This window comes from Stenella coeruleoalba (genome assembly GCF_951394435.1).
Source record: "Stenella coeruleoalba genome assembly, chromosome: 21".
NCBI classification, from domain to species: domain Eukaryota; kingdom Metazoa; phylum Chordata; class Mammalia; order Artiodactyla; family Delphinidae; genus Stenella; species Stenella coeruleoalba.
Genome location: NC_137167.1, coordinates 6,165,823 through 6,192,379, shown reverse-complemented (window position 1 = coordinate 6,192,379; position 26,557 = coordinate 6,165,823). Strand labels below are relative to the sequence as shown.

The 26,557-nt window shown below is 37.2% G+C and overlaps 1 protein-coding gene across 1 annotated transcript in view; it reads left to right on the top strand.

The window, feature by feature from the left end:
- Window positions 1–26,557, top strand: part of ADAM9 (ADAM metallopeptidase domain 9) — a 102,974-nt gene that overhangs the window by 69,959 nt on the left and 6,458 nt on the right. Inside the window, exons 16-20 of the mRNA XM_079909269.1 lie at window positions 442–625; window positions 14,847–14,927; window positions 15,171–15,276; window positions 20,541–20,682; window positions 22,340–22,427. Coding sequence (XP_079765395.1) covers window positions 442–625; window positions 14,847–14,927; window positions 15,171–15,276; window positions 20,541–20,682; window positions 22,340–22,427 — 601 coding nt within the window. The remainder of the gene's footprint in view (window positions 1–441; window positions 626–14,846; window positions 14,928–15,170; window positions 15,277–20,540; window positions 20,683–22,339; window positions 22,428–26,557) is intronic.

Genomic DNA, 26,557 nt, shown 5'->3' with positions numbered 1-26,557 from the left:
AAAGGTGGAGTCCTGTCATACTTATTTAACATTACAAAATCTAGGTTTCTCTTTACTATAACTGTGTAAGAAGACACAATTGAATTTTGGTATAGTTCTATTATTTTCTGTGTAAAAGCATTTATAAAATTATATCACATTTAAAAACAACTTTATTAGTTAGACTTTTTTGAGCCCTAGGCAGGTAGTGAAGAGAGATTATTACGTGTCAGCATCCACACCCCCTGGTACCCTACTAATTTGCATCTTTGCATCCACTTACCTCTTCTCTGCTATATTTAAAGAGAGCTACTTTGATCTCTGTTTCTCTCACACACTTTTTCTGTTGAGATTCCCTTTAGCTAAACAGCAATAAACTCCCTGCCTATATGCAAAAAATATATAATTTTTCTTTTGTATCTACACTGGATGCATTGTAGTTTGCATTATTTATCTTTCCAGGAATGCTTTGTGTGGAAAGCTTCAATGTGAGAATGTACAAGAAATGCCTGTATTTGGAATTGTGCCTGCTATTATTCAGACTCCTGGGAGAGGCACCAAATGTTGGGGTGTGGATTTCCAGCTTGGGTCAGATGTTCCCGATCCTGGCATGGTGAATGAAGGCACCCGATGTGGCGTTGGAAAGGTAATCATAATGTTTTCTAAAACAAAGTAAAATTTTAAAAATTAAAAAAATCATTATATAAAGCTAGTGGTTCTTTTCTGGGTATAAAAGAAATCTCTGTTTATTGTAGAGATTTGGGAAAATAGAAAGCTACCAAGAATAAAAATAAGAACAACTATACCTCCTGATGATTTATAGCCATATAATGCTTTCTTTTTTAAAAAAATTTTTATTGCAGTATAGTTGATTTACAATGCTGTGTTAGTTTCATATAATGCTTTTTTTAACTTCAGAAATGATCAGTTTTCATCATGGTCACTGGATCTGCTTAGATTAGAGTTCATTATCTGCATCTCATTGGATAATTTCCACAATTTCATTAAAGAAACTTCTGCATCCATTAAAAAAAAAACAACTATAATTCTATTATCCCAATTTCTTCATTGGGGTCATATATTATAACCTGTGTTTTCTATGTTGTAATATACTGGGCATATCCCCCCCTCCCCATCAATGTGCTGTAACTTATTAGCCAGGCTGCTATTACTGGGATTTCCAGGATTGTGTGTGTGTGTGTGTGTGTGTGTGTGTGTGTGTGTGTGTGTATGCATGTATGTGTGCATGCATCCGTGTCTTTGTACTAGAAATGTCATAGCGCTTGTCCTGCCCATGCATCCTGCTACCCTGGCCACAGCTGTTTTGATCCAGTGTTAGCCAAGAGTTAGCTGCTGACTTACTACCAGCGGTCCCGGATGAGAGGAGCTAGGCCTAATTCCTTTTTTGGAGGGGAATATATAAGTAAAGAAAGGTAGTTAAGAGTAGCGCTGAAACTACGAATTCTTTGAGAGATAGCATGATGTAGGAGGAGGGCTAGAAGGGTTATGGTGAGCTTCAGCTATGTACAAGAGACAGAGGGAGCAGGATTGTTGAACAAGTTGAAGAAACCAACTCATGGGAGAATAGAGGAGGGGAGAGCGAACACAATCAATTGATTATGTGGGACACATGAAAAAGACAGAGGGACCCGCAAGTTACCTCAGTTTCTACCAAGTTTTCAGGTCCAATTCTGTTGCCCCTCACTTCTTACCAAAAAGACCCTGGTATTCTTGTGCCTGCCCTTGCCACGCCATAAACTCAACTGCTGCAGTTACTATAAACAATGCTGAGGTAAATGGCTTTCTAAAAAATTTCACAAAATCCTGATTATTTTCTGAGGTTAAATTACTGTAAGGGGGTGTGTACTTTTAAGGTTTTAGATATAGTTTTGTCAAATTTCTCTTTAGAAAAGTATTTATTCGTTTATCTTCCAAGCAGTTTTCAATAATAAATGTTTTAACTCTATATCCTAGTCAGGATTAGGTGCTATTGTTTTTAAACTTTCATTTGGTAATTTTCTTTTTACTCTTTCTCGATTATTAGTGATGTTGAATTTTTTTGTCTCCATGTATTTATTCCTTCTTTTGTGATTTGCTTGTCGATGTTATTTGTTCATTTAAAAATTGATGTGTTTTTCTTATTGATTTTAAAGAACTTTAACTTATGTCATATAAGATGTAATACGTGTAATATATTTGCCCAGTTATTACTTGCCTCTTCCTTTTGTTTTTAGTATTTTTTGCCATGTTTACATTTTTATGTAAACAAATCTATTATTCCTTTCCTTTATGGTTTCCAACTTTACTTACATGTTTTACAAGACTTTCTTAGTATAGTATCAGAGCATTATTTTCTCGTAGATTTTTAATTTTTTTTAATACTTAACTCTTTAATCCAGGGGAATATGGAGTGTATAGTATGAGGTTGGCATTCTTCTTTTTTTCCTTTTTCATTTTATTCATTCAGAGATGATGACTATATGCTGATTTCTAATGTTACATTTTTTCAGAATGGTTTGTTATTTGCCATCACCTCAATTATAATCTCTCTTTTAATCTGAAATCTTATTTAAATTACTTATTAAATTTTCACATATACTTGGGCTTGATTTCTGCTTTTTCTCTTAATGTCCACTGATTGGTCTGATACTCATGTGTCAGTATTGCCTTCTTTTAGTTTTTGTCAGTTTTATAATATATTTTTATTATCTGGTCATACAAATGCCCTCTCATTCTTTTTTCATAGTTTTCTTGGCTATTAATATTCATTTATTATTCCAGATGAACTTGAGATCATTTTGTCAAGGTGCAAAAAAAAGTTTTTAAATAAAAGCACATTGGAATTTTGGTTGGGATCAAATCAAATTTATAAATTTGTAATGGGGAAAAGTGACATCTTTACATTATTCAGTCTTCCCATAGAAGAACATGGTATGTCTCTTGATTTTTTGGGGGGTCTTATTTTAAAGATTTAATTATAAAGGTCCTTTTTATTTTTTGTTAGTTTTATTCCTAGGTATTTTATATTTTTATTGTTATTATGAATAGCCTCTTATTATGTTTTCTAATTTGTTATGTTACATTTTCTAATTGGTGTTTATTGATAAGAGAAACTGTTTTGTTTATATTTTTACTGGCTATTATTGATGTTCAGAAAAATATATTCACTTGTATATATTTATTTTGTTACCAGCCATATACTTAGTGTCACATATTTTTATTGTTGATTGTATTAAAATTTTCTAGGTAAACAATCATCTGTAAATGATAGAAAGTTGATTTCCTTTCTGATACTTACAATTTGGATTTATTTTCTTGTGTAATTGCAATGATAGAGCTTTCAGGATAATTTTAAATAATAATGATAATAGTGTACTTCTTTGTCTTCTCCCTAACTTGACTGGGAATGCATCTAGCCTTCCAAGGTTATATATGATTTTGGCTATTGGCTTGGGGTAGGTAGTATTTTTCATTTAATGGAGAATTGTTTTAGTTGTGATTAATAAGAATAAAAGAACAAATAGATTAAAAATTTTATAAGTAGTTTTTTCAACAGCTATTTTAATAATCACTACATCTTTTCCTTTGACTTATTAATGTGCTGGGTTATACTGATAAATTCCTCAACATTGAATTGTCTTTACATTCCGGGAGCAAATACTGGTAATGTAGATTTATTCCTGGATTCTGTGTGCTGGTGAATATACTTTTATATTTCTGAAGCTGTATACTTAGGCTTTTTTAATTTATGAAATTTTACTCTGTGGATTATAGTCAGTACTCTTAAATCTCACAGAAACTCAGCTAAAACTGAATTAAAGCATAGCAGGAAATTTACTGATTCAAACCACAGAATCAAATAAAGAGCTTTGGAACCCAGAATCTGAGATAATGTCCCTGTAGTTCTTTTCCTGTATCTTTCATTTCTTCTTCTCCCTTGTTGATCCCCTCTCCGCCCACCCCCGCCAAGCCCAGCTTTATTGAGATACAATCAATATGTAACATTGTGTAAGTTTAAGGTACACAATGTGATGATTTGATACACATATATATTGTGAAATAATTACTGCAATAAGGTTAGTTAACACATCTGTCACCTCACATAAATAGAACTTTTTTTGTGGTGAGAACATTTAAGATTTATTCTCTTATTACCAACTTTCAAGTATATAATACAGTATTGTTCACTATAATCACCATGCTGAATATTAGCTCCTCAGGACTTGTTCATCTTATAACTGGAAGTTTGTACCCTTTGACCAGTGACTCCCCATTTCTCCCCTTCCCTGGCCCCTGGCAACCACCCTTGCACTCTCTGTTTCTGAGTTCAGCTTTTTAAAAGATTCCACATATAAGTGAGATCATATGGTATTTTTCTTTCTCTATCAGACTTATTTCTCTTAGTCTGAATGCCCTGAAGGGTCCATCCATGTTGTTGCAAATGGCAGGATTGGTTGTTCGGAAATGTGTTGTTTAATTTCCATATTTTTGTGAATTTTCCAGTTTTCTTTCTGTTACTGATTTCTAATTATACCACTGTGGTCAAGATAGAGACCAGATGGGATTTCAATCTTCTTAAGTCTTGCTCTGTGGCCCAGCATATGATTTATCTTGTGGAATGGATACATACAGAATACCAAATATGTATTCTGCTGCTGTTGCATGGAATGTTCTGTCTATGTCTTTTGGTCCATTTTGGTCTGTAGTGTTCTTCAGGTCTGTTTCCTTAATTACATTTCTGTCTGGATCATCCATCCAATGTTAAAACTGAAGTCCCCTATACTATTATTATATTGTTGTCTATTTCTCCCTTTAGTCCTGTTATTTGCATTAAATATTAGATGCTCCAATGTAGGGTGTATATATACTTATAATTGTTATATCCTCTTGATGAATTGACCCCTTTATCACTATGCAATGACCTTCTTTGTCTCTTGTGATTGATTTTGACTGAAAGTCTATTATATGTGATATAAGTGTAGCTACTTCTGCTCTCTCTTGGTTACCATTTGCATAGAATACCATTTTCCATCTCTTTACTTTCAACCTATGTATGTCCTTAAAGCTAAAGTGAGTCTCTTGTTGGCAACATATTGTTAGATCTTGATTTTTTAATCCATTCAACCACTTTGTGTCTTTTGATATGGGAATTTAGTTCATTTATGTTTAAAGTATTTAATTATTGATAGGCAAAGACCTAGTGCCTGTCAGTTTGTTAAGTGTTTGTTGACTGTTTTTTAGTTCTTTTGCCCCTCTCTGTCTTCTTTTGTGATTAATTTTTTTGTAGTGCATGTTTTAATTCCTTTCTCTTTATCTTTTGTGTTTAAGTTTTTTCCCTTTGTGGTTACCATGAGGCTTACATAAAATATTTTATAGCTATAACAGTCTATTTTAAGCTGATAACAACTTACCTTCAATTATATACACAGCTCTACACTTTTACTTCTCCTTTCCTTGTATTTTATGCTATTGATATCATACTTTACATCTTTTTATATTGTGCATCCATTAACAAATTATTGTACCTATAGTTATTTTTTTCATCATTTTTTCTTCCATTTTTATTGAGATATAATTGACGTACAGCACTGTATATGTTTAGGGTGTACAGCATAATGGTTTGACTTACATACATCATAAAATGATTATCACAGTAAGTTTAGTGAACATCCATCATCTCATATAGATACAAAATTAAAGAAATACTTTCTTCTTGTGGTGAGAACTCTTAGGATTTACTCTTGTAACAACTTTCATATGTAACACACAGCAGTGTTCATTACATTAATCGTGTTGTACATTCATTCCTAGTTACTTACTTATCTTATAACTAGAATTTGTACCTTTTGACCCCTTTCATCCAGTTCTCTCTCCCCCGAACCCCACCTCTGGTAACCACAAATCTGATCTCTTTTTCTATGAGTTTGTCTGTTTGTGTTTTGAAGTATAGTTGACCTACAAAACTATGTTAGTTCCTAGCGCACAACAGGGTGATGCAGTATTTTCAATTGTTACGAAATTATCAGCATGATAGCTCTGGTTACCGTCACCATACAAATATATTATGTTATTATTGACTATATTTCCCTTGCTGTACATTTCATTCCCATTCCTCATTTGGAGTTTGTGTCTCTTAATTTCCCTCACGTATTTCACTCATTCCCCCACCTTCTTCCCCTCTGGCAACCACCTATTTGTTCTCTTTATCAGTGACTCTGTTTCTACTTTGTTATGTTTGTTCATTTGTTTTGGTTTTTAGATTACACATATAAGTAAAATCATATGGTATTTGTCTTTCTCTGTCTGAGTTATTCCACTTCGCATAATACCCTCTGGGTCCATCCGCGTTGTTGCAACATTCTTACTATGGCTGAGTAATATTTCATTGTATGCATGTGTATGTGTGCGCGTGTGTGCATATGAACATAGGGGTGCATATATCTTTTTAAATTAGTGTTTTTGTTTTATTTGTAAAACTACCCAGAAGTGAAACTTCTGGGTCATATAATAGTTCTATTTTTAATTTTTTGAGGGACCTCCATATTGTTTTCCATAGCAGCTGCACCAATTTATATTCTCACCAACAGTGACCAGGAGTTCCTTTTTCTCCACATCCTTGGCAACACTTGTCATTTATTGTCTTTTCGATAATAGCTATTCTGACAGGTGTGAGGTAATATCTCATTGTGGTTTTGATTTGCCCGTTTCCCTGATGATTAGTGATGTTGAGCATCTTTTTATGTGATGCCTGTTGGCCATCTGAATGTCTTCTTTGGAAAAATGTCTATTCAGATTCTCTTCTCATTTTTAAATCAGGTGGTTTGTTTTTTGGATGTTGAGTTATACGAGTTTTGTGTGTGTGTGTGTGTGTGTGTGTGTGTGTGTGTGTGTGTGTATTTTGGATAATTTACCCCTTATCAGATATATCATTTGCAAATATCTCTCCCATTCAGTAGATGACCTTTTCATTTTGTTGATGGTTTCCTTTGCTATGCAAAAGCTTTTTAGTTTGCTGTAGTTCCATTTGTTTTCCTTCCCTGAGGAGACATATCCAAAACAACATTATACCTTTAGTTATTTTTGATTTTTTTTTAAAACTTTTATACTCGACATAAAGTGATTTACACACCATCATTACAGTATTAGAATATTCTGATTTTGACTATATATTTATCTTTACCAATGAGTTTTATAGTTTTTTATGTTTTCATATTGTTACTTAGTGTCCTTTCATTTCAACTTGAAGAAGTCTCTTTATCATTTCTTGTAAGGCAGGTCTAGTGGTGATGAAATCCCCTAGCTTTGTTTGTCTGGGAATGTCTTTAACTTTGCATTTCAGAAGGACAGGTTAGTACTTGTGGTTGGCAATTTTTTTCACTCAGTACATTGAATATATCATCTCAATCTCTCTTGGCTTGCAAGGTTTCTTTAGAAAAATCCACTGATAGCCATACTGGGCTGCTGGTGGATTTCCCTAATATGGGATGAGTCATTTTTCTCTTGCTACTTTTAAAATTCTCTCCTTGTCTTTAACTTTTAACATTTTGATTATTGATTATAATGTGTCTCAGAGCAATCTTCTTTGGGTTGACCTTGCTTGGGGTCCTGTGAGCTTCCTGTACCTGAATGTCCATATTCTCCCAAGGTTTCAGAAGTTTTTTGCTATTAATTCTTTTTTTTTTTTTTTTAATTTTTGGCTGCATTGGGTCTTCGTTGCTGTGTGCAGGCTTTCTCTAGTTGCGGCGAGTGGGGGCTACTCTTCATTGCAGTGTGCGGGCTTCTCATTGCGGTGGCTTGCTGTGGAGCATGGGCTCTAGGCACACGGGCTTCAATAGTTGTGGTGAGTGGGCTCAGTAGTTGTGGCTCATGGGCTCTAGAGTGCAGGCTCAGTAGTTGTGGCTCACGGGCTCTAGAGTGCAAACTCAGTAGTTGTGGCACACGGGCTTAGTTGCTTCGCAGCATGTGGGATCTTCCCGGACCAGGGATTGAACCTGCGTCCCCTGCATTGGCAGGCGGATTCTTAATCCCTGCACCACCAGGAAGTCCCTGCTATTAATTCTTTAAATTTTCTTTCTGCCCCTTTCTTCCTTCTCTTTCTGGGACTCCCATGATGCGAATGTTTGTTTCCTTGATGGTGTCCTGTAATTCACATTGGCTTTCTTCACTCTTTTTTATTCTTTTTTTCTTTTTGTTTCTCTAATGGGCTAATTTCAAGTGATCTGTCTTTGAGTTCACTGATTCTTTCTCCTGGGTGATTAAGTTGGTTGTTGAAGCTCTCTGCTGAATTCTTCATTTCTGTCATTGTATTCTTCTGTAGGGTTTCTTTTTGGTTACTTTTACTGGTTCCTATTTCTTTATTAAACTTCTCATTATGTTCATTCATTGTTTTCCTGATTTTGCTGGGTTGGCTACCTGTGTTCTCTCACATTTCATTCAGTTCCTTAATGATGATTATTTTGAGTTCTTTATCAGGCAAACTATAGATCTTCATTCTTTGGGGTCATTTATTGGAACTTTATTAGTTTCTTTTGGTGTTGTCATATTTGCTTGATTCTTCCATGTAACCTTGCACTGGTGCCTGTGCATTTGAAGGAGCACCAGTCTTTACAGACTGGTTTCAGCTGGTAAACACCTCCTGTCTGTTCTGTGTGCTGATGGGATTACCTCTGGGATCTCAGTCTGCCTGGTTTGGAGCTGGTTACAAAGCTGTTTCTGGATGTGCAGCAGGGCCTGCAGTTGGTGAACTTTTTATCACAGACTTGGTAGGGCATGGGTGCTAACTGGTCCCTGGGTGGACTGAACTTCCTCCAGTACCTTTTTCAGGAGGTGGCCCCAGGACAGGGGTCTGCCTCAGGGTCCACAGTTGGGTCCTTAAACAGAAGGTCTATTACCAGTTGCATAGATGGGTGGGGCTCTCATCAGGTAGCTAAGAGGGCTGCTGTCTGTTCATTAATTGGGTCCCTGGATGGGCAGGACTACCCCAGGACTGTGACTGAGATTGGCTGGAATGAAATCCCAGAGCTGTTTCAGATTCCACAGCCAAAACTGAAGTCTGTAGGCCTAGTTCTTGAGGCATGGATGTGCATATCCCCAGCCAGGTCCTTGGACGTGCTGGGCTGCTTCCTGACTGTGGCTTGAGGGTCTGGAGCTGAGTGTAGCACCAGTTCAGGATCTCATTAGGCACAAACATGAGTATCTCCTTTCTAGTGTCTCTTCATATAAGGGCACTAATCCCATTGGACCAAGGCTTCACCATCATGACTTCAACAAACCTTAATTACACATCTTCAGATACGATCACATGTGGATTAGGGCCTCAACATATGAATTTTGAGGGGAACACAATCACTGAGTCTGTAACAGACAGCCACTAGAATGGAGTTTAGTTAATTGAAGTTGGATAATCATTCCTGCCTCATTGCCCACGTAGCTTTTGCTGTTGAGTCATGCATTGTACTTGGTGTGCTAAAGGCTGGTTTACCTCAATATTGGTACATTTCAGTTGTTTTGGGTTGCTTATTCTTGGTTTGGGCATAAGGAAGAAATATTGGTCAGGGTTCTCCAGAGAAACAGAACCAAAAGGGCGTGTGTGTGTGTGTGTGTGTGTGTGTGTGTTTATATATATAAGGCTTTTTATGAGGAATTAGCTTACACAATTATGGAAGATAAGAAATCCCAAGATCTCAGTGGGCAAGTTGGAGACCCAGAAGAGCTGATGGTGCAGTTCCAGTTCAAAGGCTAGCGGGTTTGAGTCCCAGAAAGAGTTATGATTCGGTTTGAGTCCAGAGGCAGGAAAAAACCAATGCCCACCTAGAGGGCAGGCAGGTAGGAGAAATTCTCTTATTTGGAGGAGGGTCAGCCTTTTCATTTTATTCAGGCCATTAACTGATTGGACGAGACCAACATACGGACAATCTGCTTTACTCATTTGATCAACTTATGTATTAAGCACACCCAAAAACATCCCACAGAAACATCTAGAATAATATTAGATCAAATATCTAGGCACACTGTGGCCCAGTCAAGTTGATACATGAAATTAACCATCACAGGTCCACACCTTGTCAGCTTGGTGTCCATATGCATCTCCTTAAACCATACATAATCTCCAAGACAAAAACAATCTTCAAAACAATCTTGAAGACAATAGCACAGTCATAATTCTGCCTAACATGGTAGAAAAACTGTGTACAACCATTGTATCCTGCTTACAACCGAAAATGCACTACTTTGAAGAGGAGATAAAGTCTTTGGCCATTGTTTACTTTTCTTAATATCCTATAACTTAAATCCTGTGATGTAAAGTTAACAATACTTAAAGTCAATACATTGTGAGTTACCTAAGGGACTAAGAGAGAGAAGAAAAAGATATTTGATACACATATACACACAAGCATATCATAACAAAATAAGGAGGAAATACTCATGATAATTACAGTTTTTGTTTCTGTAATATAGTTATAGCTGCTATTTTTAACTACCTTCTTCCCTACTAATTCTGTATTCTCTTTGCCTTCAGCAAGGACCTCAGCCAATTATGGTTCTTTACTTGGCAGGATGCCCTAAACCTTCATTCCTGAAGGCTCTGGGCTATTAGTAGTCCTGCCAGGATTGGGTTGTTGTAGTTTTCTATTGGTCTTTATCACAGGGTATGATAATATTAAGAAATGCCCTAAGGGATCTCCTGTATTCCAGACATCCTCTTCCTTACTACCATTGTGGAGTAGCAGTCCAATTTCCCCTTGGGAGTCAGAATCAGTCACCCCAGCCTACAGTAACTCCTTTCTTTGTTTATTCAGAGGCATGAACTTAACTGGAAGTCTTAACTTCCAGTTCAGTGGCGTCACTGTTGTGTCTCCTGATGGAAGCATAACTCCCTCTAGAGCTAAGACTTCTAGGCCAACAGAGCATAAGGTCCTGGGAGCAGTAAGCAAACATTTTGCTAGTGGGTCACAAGGAGAAATAGTAAATGGTGCCACTGCACTTCCACCCCTTCATTCCTGGACCCATGGCTCCTGGCGCCCTCTGTCTCATATAGGTGGACACATAAAAGTAACCATCACAGTCAGTTATTACAAGTTATGAAGTTCAGAGTGAAAATGTGAATTGGAAAAAACATCTGTAAAAGATGGTGGATTGTAATATTCATTTATCCTGTTTGCCTTGCCAATATCTCTCAAAATATAAAGAAACAAATTAGGGAATAGATTCCAAAGTTTGAAGTATATGAGATTTCATGAGTAGATAAAAACTTCAACACGTTTTGAAACTGAAAGAGGAGAGAAAGTATTGATAGTTTGACTGAGTAGTGGGACCTACAACTTACAGTGCAGACTGATAGGGTGTGAACAAAGAGCTGTATCTTGGTCTGGCAGAATCCTAAACAGATTGGTGATTTGGAAACAGTGGTTATAGCTGAGAGGGGTTGGTGGAGGGAGGCATGGTATTGAAAATGGACTTAAATTTATTCTGCCAATGGAGAGGCTAGCTCTTCTGTCTGTCTGCTTCTCCTATCTTGTCAACAAAGCATCAGCAACCAGTTGCCTGTTCCCCTGGGAACAGGTTGGAGATGAGAAGATAAGATTTTTGATATTATTTGGTCATCCTCCTAGGAGATATCTGTCTCCCTGTCCTAACCTTAGTATACTGTTCTCCTTCATGCATGTATAACTGGACTATAGATGGATTGTTACATAAACTTGGACAATTCTATGAGGAAGCTGAACAAAAAGACTGAAACAGAAAAATGAGAGAGAAGATAAAAGCCTGCAAGGATCAACTAAAGATTTTAAAATCCAACTAATTTAAATCTCTAATTTAGAGAAAGAAAACAGTGAAGCAAGCTTGTGTCAGAGTACTTGTGAAGAATAGCTTCCAGAGACAAACCCCTGGCCCCCCCAAAACAAACAAAGGTCACATATAAAGGGATGAGATTGAGAATTGAAATCTGAAAACCAAGGGAGCAACACATTCATGTTTCCGAAAGATTCTCAACCTAGAATTCTATACACAGCCAAAGTAGCAATGAAGTGAGAGAGCACAATAAAAACATTTTAGACAATGTATCGTTTCAAATTTTCTTTTCAGAAAATTTATCTTTATTTATCCTGTCTTAGGAAATCATCTAACACAATGTTCTAACAAATGAGGAAGTACACCAAAAAGAGAATTATAGTCTAGGACACAGAAGAACGTCAAAGAGAAATTCTAAAATTGCAGCTATGTACCAGGCCAGTAGAGTAATCAATTTAGATTGGAGCAAGTGGACCCTGCAGGGAGGTTTCTAGAGAAAGAGGGAACTTGAAAGAGGAAAGGACATGAGAACTTTCTTTTTTTTTTTCTTTCTTTTTTTTTTTTTGTGAAGAGATTGAATACTGATATGACAAAGGCCAGTTGTATAAGAAGACAAGTATTAGCTGTAGTAAAAACAAAAGCTATATAAGAAGGAAAATACACTCTTAGTAACTCGCTTTGAAATCAACAGTGTTTTGTCCTAATTGTTGGCAAGGGATATTTATTCCCTTCTTTATTGTTTCCTTGTGGAGGAACTTCCATGATAATAACATTCCCAGGCTTTTAAGTGACTGGGAGGTGAGAAGAGGCTGGGAGAGTGGCACTTAAGACTCTCAGAGGATATTAAAGGAGTGCAGATCCTACTGTGAGGTGGACTCCATCAAGGAGCCCACCCATGAGCGTCTGGGGATGCTTTGCCTGCAGATCCCCCCAGGGGGCCAACAGGCACCTCCAGCTTGCTGCATGCCTTACCCAGACACCCTTCACCCTGTGGCCAGCACTCTACATGCCCTCCCAACAGTGGTGCAAGAGTGAGCTTTTGCAGACAGCTAGTGAGCATGTGCAGAGAACCAGCTAGAATCTGCTGGCCAGAGAGGGAACGCAGATTTGAGCTCCAGCTTTGGAAAGGGTTGTCAGCACTTGGCTTGGTATGTTGCAGGATTGAGAGAAGAGAATAGGCTTAAGAATTCTTCCCTAAGAGGGAGCAAGAAGTATGGAGCGGGCATGTCCTGGAGAATCTGAGAAAGCCTCAGAATCCGTAGCAGGACTGAAAGAAGGTATTTCTCTCATAAAGGTAGTTAGTAAAGACTGGAGGAGTTGACTGCTACTTCAGATGTGAAGAGAGCAATGCAGAACTTCCAGGAACATGAAAAGTCAAGCAAAGATGACAACACCGAAGGATCACAGTAATCTTCCAGTAACTGATCCCAAAGACATGATGATCTGTAATGTACCAATAAAGAATTCAAATAGCTGTTTGAAGGATGCTCAATGAACATAGAAAAGACAATTTAATGAGATCAGGAAAGCAATGCATGAACAAAATGACAAGTTTAACAAAGAGATAGAAATCATAAAAAAAGAACCAAACAAATTCTGGAGCTGAAGAATATAATGGATGAAATGAAAAAAAATATAATAGCATCAACCTTAGAATGCATGAAGCAGAAGAAAGAATCTGTGAGCTGGAAGATAGGAACTTTGAAATGATCCATTCAGAGGAAAAGAATAACAGAAGAATGAAAAAGCATGAAGGAAGCTGATGTGATCTATGGCATAACATCAAAGGAAGCAATTTGTGAATTATTGAGTTCCAGAGTAAACTAGGGAGAAAGGGGCAGAAAGCTCATTTAACAGAATGATGGCTGAGAACTTCCCAAAGCTGAGGAGAGAATTGGATATCCAAGTTCGCGAAGCAAATGGGTCATCAGACAAGTTCAACTGAGAGATCTTCTTCAAGACACATTATAATAAATCTGTCAAAAATTAAAGAAAAAGAATTAAAGAAAATGCAGCAAGAAAACGCAAACTTGCAACTTACAAAGGAAACTGCACAAGGCTATCAGTGGATTTCTCAGCAGAAATCTTACAGGCCATATTCATATTCATATTCATTTATTCTGCTTAGTCCATATTCATATCTTTCTGTTTTTCTGTTGGGTTATCTTTGTTATTGTTTTTACAGGCTCCTCATATATAAAGAATATTAACTGATAGTTATGTCTGTTGTAAATTTTTTTTTCCAGTTTGTCATTTGTTTTGCCATAAAAAATGAAAATATCATGGAATCATTTCAATTTTGTCTCTTAAAAAGAATGTCTGTATATGAATTAGTTTCATAATTAGTCATGATATTGGAAGACAGGTTTTGTCTTGTCACAAAGTATCCTTTTATTCTTATTTTGGAAAGAATTTTAAAAATTAACGTGAGTGTCAAATTTTATCAAATGCTTTTTTTTTTTTTTTTTTTTGCGGTACACGGGCCTCTCACTGCTGTGGCCTCTCCCGTTGCGGAGCACAGGCTCCGGATGCGCAGGCTCAGCGGCCATGTCTCACGGGCCCAGCCGCTCCACGGCATGTGGGATACTCCCGGACCGGGGCACGAACCCGTGTCCCCTGCATCAGCAGGCAGACTCTCAACCACTGCGCCACCAGGGAAGCCCTCAAATGCTTTTTTGATATTTATTTTAATAATGACAATTTATGTAAGGTATTATAGTAACAGATTTCCTATCATTGATCCTTTTCTGTAGTAGTGGGATCATCTCTGACTTGAAAAAAATCCATTTGTGAATGTTTTACTTTGAATTTCACATCTATATATGTATGGAAGGAAAGATTATAGTTTTATCTTTGTTTTTGGCCTTTGTGTCATCTTTGATCATTAGTTCTATCTAAATTAGTTAATTTCACTTATTTTTCTAAATTTTCAAATATGTGATATGGGAATTAACTATTCCTGAAAAGTGTGAAAGAATTCACCTATGAAATAATCTACACCCAGGTCTGTTTTTTTCTGGCTAGTTTATTAATGTGTTCAAGTTTTCTTTACTCATTACTTCTTTTTTTTTCAGATCTGTAGAAATTTCCAATGTGTAAATGCGTCTGTTCTGAATTATGACTGTGATATTCAGAAAAAGTGTCATGGACATGGGGTAGGTAATAGCGTCTTTTAGTTTGTTCATGAAAGTAATGCTGAATAATGAGAATTCTTAGGATTCTCTGTAAGACTTCTTAGATTTTTAGATATTGGGGAATTTAGATACCTGATAAATTGTTCATTCTTAAAAAGTGTCTATGGATTTGCATGAATTTAGTCTTTTCTCTTGGTTTCTATTCTTGAGTTCATCATGTAGAGCAACATTCACAATTAACAAAAGTGGTGTTTTGTTTTGAAGGTATGTAACAGCAATAAGAATTGTCACTGTGACAGCGGCTGGGCTCCCCCCTATTGTGAGGCTACAGGGTACGGAGGAAGTGTGGATAGTGGACCTGCATACAATGGCAAGTAATGTGGAGGGAAGTTAGTGTGGTCTCTCAGTGGCCCATGTCAAAAGTGGGGCATCCTTGTCCCTTGCCCTCGCTTCCACATCCGTTAATCTATTTGTGTCTTTATATTTAAAGTTGGTTTCCTGTAGGTGGCCTAGAGCTGGGTCTAATCCATTCTGCCCATCTCTGCCTTTTTTTTTTTTTTTTTTTGCGGTACGCAGGCCTCTCACTGTTGTGGCCTCTCCCGTTGCGGAGCACAGGCTCTGGACGCGCAGGCCCAGCGGCCATGGCTCACGGGCCCAGCCGCTCCGCGGCATGTGGGGTCTTTCTGGACCTGGGCATGAACCCGTGTCCGCTGCATCGGCAGGTGGACTCTCAACCACTGCGCCACCAGGGAAGCCCATCTCTGCCTTTTAATTGAGTTGTTTTGGCCAATTATATTTAATTTGATTATTGATATGTTTGGGTTTAAATCTACCACATTGATATTTTTCTATCACAGTCTTCCTTCATGTGGTACTGTGCCATTTCAGGATCCTTCCATTTCTCTCCTCTCAGCTTTTGTGCTATTGTCATCATACTACATATGTTATAAACCTATAATACATTGTGATTATTTTTGCTTTAAACAGTTGATTATTTTTAAAAGAAATTTAAATAATAGAAAAGGTCTTTATATTTACCCACATAGTTACCATTTCTGGTGCTCTTCATTTTTTTGTGTAAAGTCAGATTTCCATCTGGCATCATTCAATTTCTGCTTGAAGGTCTTTTTTTCACATTTCTGCTGGTGACAAATACTTTTACCTTTGTATATCTGAAAAAGTATTTTGCCTTCTTCTGGAATGATGACTGGGTAAAGAATTCTAAGGTGACAGTTTTTCCCCCCCCTTTTACTTCTTCACAGATGTTCCTATGTTGTCTTTTGACTTGCACTGTTTTTCCTGAGAAATCTGCCATCATCTTTTTTTTGTTTGTTTTCTGTTTATAGTGTGTCTCTTTTTTACCCTCTGGTTGCTCATAAGATTATCTCTTTATCTCTCATTTTTAGTATTTGATTATAATGTACCTTGGTGTGCTTGGGATTTCTTAAACTTTTTGGATTTGTGCTGTTATAGTTTTCTTCAAATTTGGAAAAATTTTGGTCATTATTTCCTCAAATATTTTTTCTTCCTTTTTCCTTCTTTTTCCTCTCCCTCAGGGACTCCCATTACATGTATATTTGGCTACTTGGAGTTCTTTCACATCTCAGTGATTTGCCTTGATTTTAAAAAATTTTTTATTCTTTGTGTTTAACTTTGAATAGTTTCTATTGTTATTCTTCAAGTTCACTCTTCTTCTGTGATGTCTGATCTGCCATTAATTCCATCCAGTGTATTGTTTATCTTAGACATTGAAGTTTTTATCGCTGTAAGTTCTATTTCTCCCTCCCTTTTCCTTTCGTTTTCTTTCTCTCTCTCTCCTTCTTTCTTTCCCTCTCTCTTTTTCTTTGCCTGCTTTCCTTCCTTCCTTCCTCCCTCCCTCCATCCCTCCTTCCCTCCCTCCCTCTCTCTCTCCCTCCCTTCTACTCTCTCTTTCTCCGTTCCTCCCTCCCTCCCTTCCTTCTTTCCTTCCTCATGTCTCTACACAGCATGTTCAATCTTTACTTATCTTCTTGAACATGTAGAATACATTTATAATAATTTCTAATGTCCTTGTCTACTAATTCTATCATCTGTATCATTTCTAAGTTTTGATTGATTGATTTTCTCCTCATTTTGGGTCGTATTTTTCTGCTTCTTTGCATGCCTTCTAACGTTTTTACTGAATGCCAGAAATTGTGAATTTTGCCTGTTGTATATTAGGTGTTTTTGAATTTCTATTGCTGAACTTTGGGCTTAAGCTTAAGTGGGCTTAAGCTACATGGATGTAGTACGGTTCTTTTGAATCTTTTTTTAAAGCTCTATTGGGGGGACCTGAGCAGCATTTAGCCTAGGGCTGATTTTGCCCCATTACTGAGGCAAACCCCTTCTGTTTATTCTACTCAATGCCATTAACTATGGAGTTTTCCACTGGAAATGGCAGGAACAGGTATTCTTTCCAGTCCTGTGTGAGTTCTTGGGTTTATTCCCACTAATCCTTTCAGGAGATTCTTTCTCTGGCTTCAGGTGGTTTCCTTACATGCATACACTGATCAGTACTCAACTGAGTATTTGAGGGGAACCCTTTGCAGATCTTTCAAGTTCTATCTGTGCAGCTGCCTCCCTTCTGGTACTTTGCCTGTGAACTCTAGTTGTCTTGGCTTCTTCCTCAGACAACTAGCGTGCATTCCTCAACTCGAGGAGACCACTTGGTTTTGCTTGGATTCCCACACCCCTCATCACAGTCTGTTAACTTTCTCTAGGCAGCAAACTGGGATTGTTGTAAAGCTCACCTTATTTGCTTTCTGTCTCTCAGGGATCGTTGTTCTTTATTGCCTTATGTCCAATGCCATGAAAACCATTGCTTCATGTATTTTGCCTGGTTTTCTGGTTGTTATAGCTGACAGGATAAATCTGGTCCCTATTACTGCATCTTGTCTAGAAGCGGAAGTCAGAACTATGGATATTAATGGCTGTGTATCATTCCATTGATGGATGTGCCATAACTTGACTTAGCTGTTGTCTAATTATTTGACGTTGGGTTGTTTCTAAGTTTTCGATACACATTGATAACATTGTAGTGTACATCTTAATACTCATGCATTTTTCCCAATTGAAGTATAAATTGCCAGTTATGGTATTATTAGATTGAAAGGTATAATCCTTTTCATGATTCTTTATTTTTAATTAATTTAATTTATTTTATTTTTTAATTTCTTAAAACTTTTGGCTACATTGGGTCTTCATTGCTGCCTGAGGGCTTTCTCTAGTTGTGGTGAGTGGGGGCTACTCTTCGTTGCGGTGCGCAGGCTTCTCACTGCGGTGGCTTCTCTTATTGTGGAGCACAGGCTCAAGGCGCATGGGCTTCAGTAGTTGTGGCACATGGGCTCAGTAGTTGTGGCTCATGGGCTCTAGAGCGCAGGCTCAGTAGTTGTGGTGCACGGGCTTAGTTGCTCTGTGGCATGTGGGATCTTCCCGGACCAGGGCTCGAACCTGTGTCCCCTGCATTGGCAGGCAGATTCTTAACCACCACTGTGCCACCAGGGAAGCCCTAGATATGATTTTTTATGCAGGGAAGCCTACAGGTTTTTTTTTTTTTATGATTCTTGATAAAAATTCCAAATGAAGTTGTGTAATGCCACTGACAGTATGAAGGTACCAATTTTAACATAACCTGGCCAGTGTTGGATGCTTTAATTTAAATTTTGTCTACTTATTAGTGAGTATAAACTGATACATCAAGCTTGCTTTAATTTTTCATATTTTTATTTTTAATTGGGTTGAGTGTTTCATATAACTTTTGGAACAGACAGTTTTGGTACTTTTACAAATTTAAAACTATGAGGATAATTTCACTGTTTACCACTCGTGTTCGTATTTACTATATTCTTTCACTAAAGAACATGAAACAGACAAAATTAATGTTAATTAATGAATTTTTAAAATTATAATAAGACTTTAAATCCATAAGCCATAAAAAATAAGATTGATAAATTCAGCTACCTCAGAACAATAAACTTATGCATGGAGAAAAGCATTGTACCATAAGACAAATGACAAAATGGGGAAAATATTTCCAACTCACATACAGATAAAACTATTCTCCCTAACATATAAAGGCTTTTAGAAACTGAGAAGAAAAAAAACCAATAGACCAACAGAAAAACAGTCAAAGGACTGAGAAGAAAAAGAAATACAATGTTTCCTTAAACATGAAAAGTTGCTCAAATCATAGTATAAAAAGAGAAATGCAAATTAAAATCATAAAAGATATAGTTTTTCACCTTCCAGGTTGGCAAACATGCAGAAGTTTGACTCTATAGGTGAGGCTGTGAGGAATTCTTGTATATTGCTGGCTGGCCTTCTGACTTTTAAAAGAAATTTATTTTATTGAAGTATAGTTGATTTACAATGTTGTGTTAATTTCTGCTGTACAGCAAAGTGATTCAGTGATACATGTATATACATTCTTTTCCATGTTCTTTTCCATTATGTTGATCACAGGATATTGAATATAGTTTCCTGTGCTATATAGTAGTAGGACCTTGTTGTTTATCCATTCTATATAAAATAGTTTGCATCTGCTAATCCCAAACTCCCAATCCATCCCTCTCCCTCCCCTCATTCCTCTTGGCAACTACAAGTCTGTTCTCTATGTCTGTGAGTCTGTTTCTGTTTTGTAGGTAAGTTCATTTGTGTCATATTTTAGATTCTGCATATAAGTGATACCATATGGTATTTGTCTTTCTCTATCTGACTTACTTTAATTGGTAGGGTAATCTCTAGGTCCATCCATGTGGCTGTAAATGGCATTATTTCATTCTTTTTTATGGCTGAGTAGTATTCCATTATATATATATGTACCACATCTTCTTTATCCATTCATCTGTCGATGGACATTTAGGTTGTTTCCATGTCTTGGGTATTGTGAATAGTGCTGTTATGAATATAGGGGAGCATGTACCTTTTTGAATTATAGTCTGAATATATGACATGCTAACTTGTAACCATCACTGTGGTAGACAGGTTTATAGTGCCTTAAAAAAAATGATGAATGCATTCACCTTCTGATACAGCAATTCTACTTTTGGGAAATTATTCTACAGATATACCTGCACCAAAATGATATGACATATATACAAGGTTATTCATTGTAACATTTTTTTTTTGTAACAGCGAAGATTGGAAAAATAAAAGTATTAGTAGGGTACTTACTGACTGAATAAACTACGGGACATCCTTGCAATGGAGTTTTGTATAGCTGTATAGAAAATGAGGTGGTGCTGTATGTATAGTTTGGGAAGATATGTAGTTTAGCTAAGTGATAAAAGTAATGTGTGGAATAGCATTTATGCCATGCTACCTTTTGTGTAAGAAAGGGTTAACAATAGAACATATTTTGTTCTTGCTTATATTTACATGAAGAAATACTGTAAGATTATATAAGAAATTAATAAAAGTAGTTATCTTCAGGGAGGCAAAAATGAAGTGGGTAAGCATGAGGAGTGAACAAGACTTCTCAATATATTTCAGTTTATATCAGTGTGACTTTTGAACAATGTGAAAATTAATGTAAAACGTATCATCACCTAGTATGTTCTAGTTAATATGAGTTAACTTCTAATTTAATGATCATTAATGTAAAATCCTTCTCTGTAGAAAAGAATACCGCCTTGAGGGACGGACTTCTGGTGTTCTTCTTCGTCATTGTTCCTCTTACTGCATTGGCTGCTTTTGTCTTCATTAAGAGAGACCAGCTACAGAAAAGCTACTGCAGAAGGAAGAGATCACAAACATATGAGTACTTAGACTGTTTTTCTTTTAAATTCATATTAAAAATTTTAAAGTATAATAATTATTAATGATGATAGTCATATCATAGAAGCTGGTTTAAAACTAGGGTTCTAAGTTATCTCTCCATTCTTTTGACATGATTAGCAGGAGTTAAAGGGCAGTGGTGACTCAGCCACCTATTATAATGGTGAGGGGAAAGGATTATGGTGACCAGCCTGTATGCTACTGAAAATGGCTGCTAGGATTCATTTTACTTGACTCTGATTTCTGATAGTGGAGTAATTGGACTACAACTTCTGATTTGGGCTTCGTTAAAAAATTTTCATCCATGTCTATTTCAAGTATCAGTTCTCATAGGAAAAGAGTTCTTCAAGTCTGTTTTGAAAACAGATTTTGTGAATCATCAGCTTTTAAGAAATAAGCTTTGATGGAAGAAAGGGCTGTCATAATTCAGACAGCTGATATTTCTAGTCTGTGTGTTGGACTCTTATACAACTGTCTCTCAGCGATCACTTCTAACATGTTGGCATTGGAATGTAGCATATATTAGCGTGGGCCTTGTAGTCAGATCTAAGTTCAAGTTCCAGTTTGTCATTTGCTAGAATTATGAACTGGAATAATAAAAAAAGTTCCTGAGCATTGGTTTACTTCCTTTAAAATGGGAATAATGATATTGCCTATCTCTTCGGGTTGATGTGAGGATTAAATGAGGAAATACTAACAAATAAAACCCATAGCACAATGTAATTACTTAATAACTAATCTTTCTTATGATAATGGTCCAAAATGTTCAAATCTTGCCTCGATTGCTCACTTTACTTCATTGCCCTATTTCTAACTTACCTCACTTACTGTATAATGTTTTCCTAGAGTATCCTGATGTTAGCTTTATTTTTCTTAATGTATTCTAAAACAGATTTATATTTCTTTTTTTAAAAAATATAATTTATTGAGGTGTAGCACCCTCGCCCACCCTTTTCTTTGGCCACACTGCACTTGGCCAAGCACTTGGCTTGGCGGGATCTTAGTTCCCTGAATAGGGGTTGAACCCAGGCCACAGCAGTAGAAGCGCCAAGTCCTAACCACTGGACTGCCAGGGACTTCCCCAGATTTATGTTTCTACCCTTTTTCTTAACTTCAGACTGACCAATCCCTATAGATAATTCCCCAGTCTGCATCTCTGAAATTTTAGTTCCATAGCAATAGCTATCTCCTATACACTTCTACCTAGCTGACTTACTGTCATTTCAGCATGTCTAAATCTTAGCTGACATCTTTCCAGCCAGCTTGTTTGCTCCTCTTGGTCTTCCTAATATTCAGAGTGACTACTTCAAACCTAGGAATATGCTTTTACTCCTCTCTGATCTCAGGAAGACTTGAGGAGAGAAGTTGGAGAACACTGGCCCAATTGACCAAACTACATAATTTCTTAGAATTTCAGTTTAATTGTAAAATGAGGTTAATAAAACTTTCTAGTACTCTAAGGATTAAAACTGGGTGAAAGCTAATAAAAATGCCGTAAAAATTTTAGTTGTCTTCATGATCATCATCACCACCACTACCAACAACATTGTTCTGTACTTGGGAAAATGCAAGGTCTATGTAATATATCATGTAGAAATGTTTTAATCTTAATTTAGCTCAAAAGTAATTGTATCTTTCAGGTCAGATGGCAAAAATCAAGCAAAAGTTTCTAGACAGCCAGTGAGTGTTCCTGGACATGCTTCTTCAGTGGCTCCTCCCAGAGAAGTTGTAAGTTTAAATGAAAAATTCTTTTTCTTTACTATATTATGATATCAAAGTTTTAAAGATTAAAAAAATTGTTACATCATATAGGAATAAACATAGATAATTTCCAAAGAATTTAGGAGTGTGGTCTATAGGTAGTCTCTGGGTTAGTTAATGGAATACCAGCAGGGTCCGTGGCTCAGAGGAGATGGGAGAAAACATCTAGTCATTGAGAATGTCTTGCCTTGAAACCAAGCTTGGGAAATGACGTGGGATTTATTCTGTCACTGTTTTCTCCTATGTCTGCTATCCTTCTGTTTTTAATGCCTGGCTTCCCCAGGGCATGTTACTGAAGATCTGGTGCTGAGCTCCTGGAATAATAGGCCTAGTTGTCTCAGCAGTGGGACCAGTAATCACTGTCCTTGGGAGTGTGTTAGGGAATACTGGGATAATGATATACTTTTTCTAATATGCATATATCCCTAAGAAATATATAATATTACTTTATCTGCTTTTAAACATTATATGTTTTGCTTGCTATCTTACACATATATCTACAACTTGCTTTTTCCTTTAACATTGCTTTGTGATTTGTCCCTAGCAATACGTGTAGCTCTAATGCATTCATTTTCACTATTGATATTATGTTACATAAATACCACACAGTTTAAAAATCCATTTTTCTATTACTAGTTTCCAATTGTTCATTACTATGAACAAAGCTAAGGTAAACATTCTATATGTTTCTCATGCACATCTGTGAGTTCTAGGACTGTACTAGTACAGTGGTTACTATCCACATGTGGCTATTTAAATTTCATTTTAAATTAAATAAAATTAAGAATTCCATTCCTCATTGACATTTTAAACGCTCGATAGATCATATGTGGCCACTATTGTAGGGACACCACAGACATAGATTGTTTCCATCATTGTAGAAAATTTTGTTAGAGAGCTCTGATCTAGGGGCATACAGGAATTAAATTGCTGGGTTGAAAGGTATGTGAATATTTACTGGAAAATGCCAAATTGTTTTCCAAAAAGGTTACACCATTGGGTGTTGTACTGTCAGTGGTGTATGAGCATTCCTGTCAAACTACATCTTTGCCAACACTTGGTACTGTCAGACTTTTAAAGTCTTTCCAGTTATGTGGAGGTAAGATGATTAGATATCCTTCTAATATGGAAGGATACATATGGAATCTCCCAGTTCTTCTCCCTTTTCCTTTATAAAAAAGAAACAAAACTTGTTATGCCCTTTTTCCCCCTTAACCATATATCTCAGAGATTTTTCCATATCACTACATGTATAGGATGATCACACAGTCCCTACATATCCAAGTTAGAAATTATATATGTGTTCTTTTTCGTCTTTGACATATTTTTTTCCTTTTTTATTGTGGTAAAATATACATGCCATAAAGGTTGCCATTTTGACCATTTTTAAGTATACAATTCAGTGGCATTAATTACATTCACAATGTTGTGCAATCATCGCTGCTACCTATTTCTAAAACTTTTTCATTACCCCGAACAGAAACTCTGTACCCATGAAGCAATAAGTCCCCATCCCCCACACCCTAGCAACGACTATTCTACGTTTTAAAAAATTGAGATATGGGCTTCCCTAGTGGTCTAGTGGTTAAGAATCCGCCTGCCAATGCAGGGGACACGGGTTCGAGCCCTGGTCCGGGAAGATCCCACATGCCTCGCAGCAACTAAGCCTGTGTGCCACAACTACTGAGCACGCATGCCACAACTACTGAAGCCTGCACACCTAGACCCTGTGCTTCGCAACAGGAGAAGCCCCACTTGCTGCAACTAGAGAAAGCCCACGCACAGCGATGAAGATCCAACACAGCCAAAAATAATACATAAATTAAATAAATAAATTTATTAAAAAAATAGTGCGGCCTTGGGGCAGGGTCCTGGTTCCCCCTCAAGGGATATACATAACAAGATCTAAAAAAAAAAAAAAATTGAGATATAATAGACATAACATATAAGTTTCAGGTATACAACATGATTCAATATTTGTGTATGGTATGAAATGAGCACCACAATAAGTCTAGTTAACATCCATCACCACACATAGTTACAAATTTTTTTTCTTGTGATGAGAATTTTTAAAGTTTGCTCTCTTAGCAGCTTTCAAATATGCAATGCAGTGTTATTAACTACAGTCACCATGCTGTACATTATATCCCCAGGACTTATTCATCTTATGACTGGAAACTAGTACCTTCTGACCACCTTCATCTGTTTTCACCCATCTCCCTCTCCTGCCTATGTCATTCTGCAATCTGTTCTCTGTATCTAAGAGTTTGGTATTTTTTGGTTTGTTTGTTTTTAGATTCCACATATAAGTGAGATCATACAGTATTTGTCTTTTCCTGTCTGACTTATTTCACTTAGCCTGAATGCCCTCTAGTCCATCCATGTTGTCACAAATGGCAAGATTTCCTTTTGTTTGGTGGCTGAATAATATTCTTATATATATATGTATGCGCCACAGATGGACACTTAGGCTCTTCCACATGTTGGCTGTTATAAATAATGTTGCAATGAACATGGGGCTGCAGATATTTTTACAAGTTAGTGTTCTCATTTTCTTTGGATAAACACCAAGAAATAGAATTGCTGGATCATATGGTAGTTGTGTTTTTAATTTTTTGAGGAACCTCCATACTGTTTTCCATGGTGGCTGTACCAGTTTATTATACATTTGCATCAGCAGTGCACAGAAGTTCCCTGTTTTCCACATCAAAATCAAGGGTTGTAAATTAGTGGTATTTACAGTACCAGTTAGGTACTGTATAGGTTTGGCAATACATTTTTGGAAGATTTTATTTAAAATACATGGACATAGGAAATATGTTACCTTTTAACTAATGGAGTTGATTAGGGCCAAGATAATACTTCATTATTTTTGAATTTAAAAAAATATAATTTTGACGAGGGCCCAGGGAGCCTGCTGAGCTCCCAGGCTGGTCCCATGCCCTCCAAGGCCCCCCCTTCCCTCCCCGGCCACATTGGTTCTGGGGACATAAGAGGGTAGGCCAGGGAGATCAGGAGAAGCAGGTGGGAGGGGCCCTCCCAGACCCCAGACCAGAGGAAAAGGAGAGGAGGGGAGGGCGTTTGCCCTGCCGACACGAGCCCAGAAAGCCTGCTGGGCTCCCAGGTGAGGTCCCCTGCCCTCTGAGACCAGGGGTGGGGGGCACACCTGGGCCCCTTCTGTTCCATTGAGCCTAAGCCCCACCCCCTTACCCCCCATCTTTTACAGCCCTGTGGGTGCTAAGCATAGGCCCTGTCCACCACTCAAATCTCACCCTTGCTTAGGCCCTGCTCTCCACAGCCAAGGCCTTCCCCCCGCCCCTTTTTTCTTTTTCTTTTTTTTCCTTTTCCCTCCTCCTCTTTTTTACTATTGTGATACTGATGTACCTTCTGGTTGTTGATTCATCTATATTTTTATTTTTACATTCTTTCTAATATAACTGTTAGTTTCCTAGCCTAATTTTATTTTTTGCTTTGTTATTGTTCTTTTTCTCTTTTTTTCCACCCCATGTGGCTTGAGGGATCCTGGTTTGCAAGCCTGGGGTTGGGCAGAAGCTCCTGCGGTGGGAGCTCTGAGTCTGCACCACTGGACTAACGGGAACCTCAGACCCCAGGGAATATTCACTGGAGTGAGGTCTCACAGAGTTCCTCATCTCATCACTAAGACCCAGCTCTATCCAATAGCCTACAGACTCCAGTGTTGGGAGCCTCAGGCCAAACAACCAATAAAACAGGAACACAATCCCACTCATAAAAAAAAAGAGAGACAGCAAAAAAATATGTCATAGATGAAGGAGCAAGGTAAAAACCTACAAGACCAAATAAATGAGGAGGAAATAAGTAATCTACCTGAAAAAGAATTAAGAGTAATGAGTAAAGATGATCCAGAATCTCAGAAACAGAATGGAAGCACGGATTGAGGTAATACAAGAAATGTTTAACAAGGACCTAGAAGAAGTACAGAACAAACAGAGATGAACAGCACAATATCTGAAATGAAAAATACATTAGAAGGAATCAATAACAGAATAACTGAGGCAGAAGAATGAATAAGTGAACTGGAAGACAAAATGGAGGAAATACTGCCCTGGAGCAGAATA